Source organism: Carassius auratus, unplaced genomic scaffold (assembly GCF_003368295.1).
Source record: "Carassius auratus strain Wakin unplaced genomic scaffold, ASM336829v1 scaf_tig00014591, whole genome shotgun sequence".
Lineage (NCBI taxonomy): Eukaryota > Metazoa > Chordata > Actinopteri > Cypriniformes > Cyprinidae > Carassius > Carassius auratus.
The window spans coordinates 33,745-35,940 of record NW_020524511.1 but is presented as its reverse complement, the minus strand read 5'-3'; the positions used below and the strand labels follow the sequence as shown (position 1 = coordinate 35,940).

The window sequence follows — 2,196 nt, the reverse complement described above, 5'->3', positions numbered from 1 at the left end:
GATAGACCTTTAACATTATTGGAAAGTGTATATTACACAAAAGTATGTTTATAGTTGAAAAGGTATTTAAAATTATTATTATTATTTTATATATATATATATATATATATATATATATATATATATATATATATATATATATATATATATATATATATATATATATATATATATAATTGAAAAACTCATTAGGGAACCGAAACTGGATCTTCAATAGCATTGCTGTGAAAATCCCTTTTTTCCAACATTTATTTTATTTATTACCCTGGAGTTAGGGTTTGACTTTTCTTCAGTTAATAGTTTGAAAAATACAGATTTTTTTAAATGGAAAACCACTTTATTATGACCTTCTTTCACTCCATCTCTCCTTGCTGCATTGTGTACCACAGCATGGTATGTGGTGTCAAATCTAAATATCTTTTCCATCTTGCATATGGGTAATGCTCATTTTTCTTTGTTGTTCAATCATGGCAGATTGCTGATACTGAGCCAAGTGCCTTTTTGAAGGCTTCTTGTTTTTGCGGTTTACAGATGACATCTTCTGCAAAAGCGACTCTCTGAATGTCCTGCACATAAAAAAGTAGATGACAGGATCCAGACACACATTGAGGGCAGACATGAATAGCATAGCTTCTTTGACCTGGAAGAGAATGAAGCGGTTGTGTGCACTAAAGTAATCCTTGTGGCTTTGGCTAAGCGTGTAGGGCACACGACAAACATGGTACGGAACAAAGCAGAAGACAAAAACAACCAGCAAGCTAAAGATGCTCCGATTTGACCGCCATCTCGCCATGCTGCTGTCCTGCTGCACCCGTTTGTAAGAGCGGTAAACATGACAAGCAATGGAGGTGTAGCAAAACATCATCAACAGGAATGCCACCCAGAAGACTCCAACGTTGAAGTGGGCTGAAATTTCGTGCCATCGCCGACCCAGTTCGCTCTTCAGGACCATGCAGGAGAAAACCTTAGGCATGGGCTGGTTGGTTAATATGGCATTCGGCAGCATGAAGAACATCATGATGGCCCAAGTTAGCAGCGCAAGAGCCTTCGCTACTGAAACACGCTGCAGAAAGAAAGACATACCAAAGGTGTTGCGTACGATTTTGAAGTAGCGTTCCAAGCTGATGAGGCTCATGAAGGTTATTCCTGTGTACATGCTGAGGTAGAAAAGCACAGCTGTGTAACGGCAAACTATCAGCTTCAACTGCAAACCTCCATAACCGAGTTCGGCCACTACACGCCACGGGTAGGTAAACAACAACAGAACATCTGCCACCACCATGTTTTTTAGGTAAACTACTAAGGCTGATGAGGTGGGAACCCTGAGGAAGATCCAAGCGGCGAGTCCGTTGAGAATGAAGGCACAAGCGCAGATGATGGTGTAGAGCACAGGCAGAACCTGATGTGTGAACACGCTGCTGACATTCGTGCTGTCTTTTGGTGCCGTCTGTGTGGTGTTGATGTAGTCCATGTCTAAAACGGAAAACAAAATAACTTCTTTAGCTTTGATGATATCAGGGAATATTGTGACAATGACTCAATGTTGTAACTTCTGCTAGACATTTTATTGCTGATGTTTAGAAATTAAGTGTCAATTATGCCAATTTTATGAATATTCAAAATCTGTGTATAGTCCTTGCACTTTTTATGCTTTTGCTTCTACTTCAGATTCTCTCTGGCAAAATTTTGATAATGCAAATCTTGTGAAAAAGTCCACATTACCATACTTTTAAAATACATATAAATGTATTTTATACTTCAGAAATATAATTCATTGTGAAGTGAATGTAATGTTTTCAGACTCAAATTTACAAGAAAATTGCAAATGCATGAACATATATTATAGTGTTAATTTATTTTAAATGCAAATAGAAGACCTTTAGGTTTTTTTTTTTGTAATCAAAAACATTTTTATATGTAATGTCAATTACTTCTGTTGTTTAAAATATAGTTAAGTTTACGGTATCAAGTGTAATGACAAGCTTTTATGGTAAACTATCACTATCGCTGTTGCGCCCGCAATTAACATTGAAAGTTACAATTTTCAACAAACCACCATATTTATTTGCTTTAGCTTGGTTCTTAATTCTTATTTAACTAATTATCTTTAAGTGTTAAAGAGTCTTAATCTAATAAATTACACATTAATAAAGAACAAAACGCTTCATAAATAAGAAAATACCAAATAAGTACCAA

General features: G+C 35.9%; 1 protein-coding gene across 1 annotated transcript; it reads right to left on the bottom strand.

Annotated features, from left to right (window-relative positions):
• Positions 1-409: 409 nt before the first annotated feature.
• Positions 410-1,471, bottom strand: LOC113074429 (P2Y purinoceptor 14-like). Its single transcript, XM_026247276.1, has one exon. The coding sequence runs from the start codon at positions 1,469-1,471 to the stop codon at positions 410-412; it is 1,062 nt and encodes a 353-aa protein (XP_026103061.1).
• Positions 1,472-2,196: the final 725 nt, after the last annotated feature.

What these genes read in the sequence shown, in the direction of transcription:
- LOC113074429 (XM_026247276.1), bottom strand. Translation starts at nt 1,471, where the DNA reads ATGGACTACATCAACACCACACAGACGGCACCAAAAGACAGCACGAAT.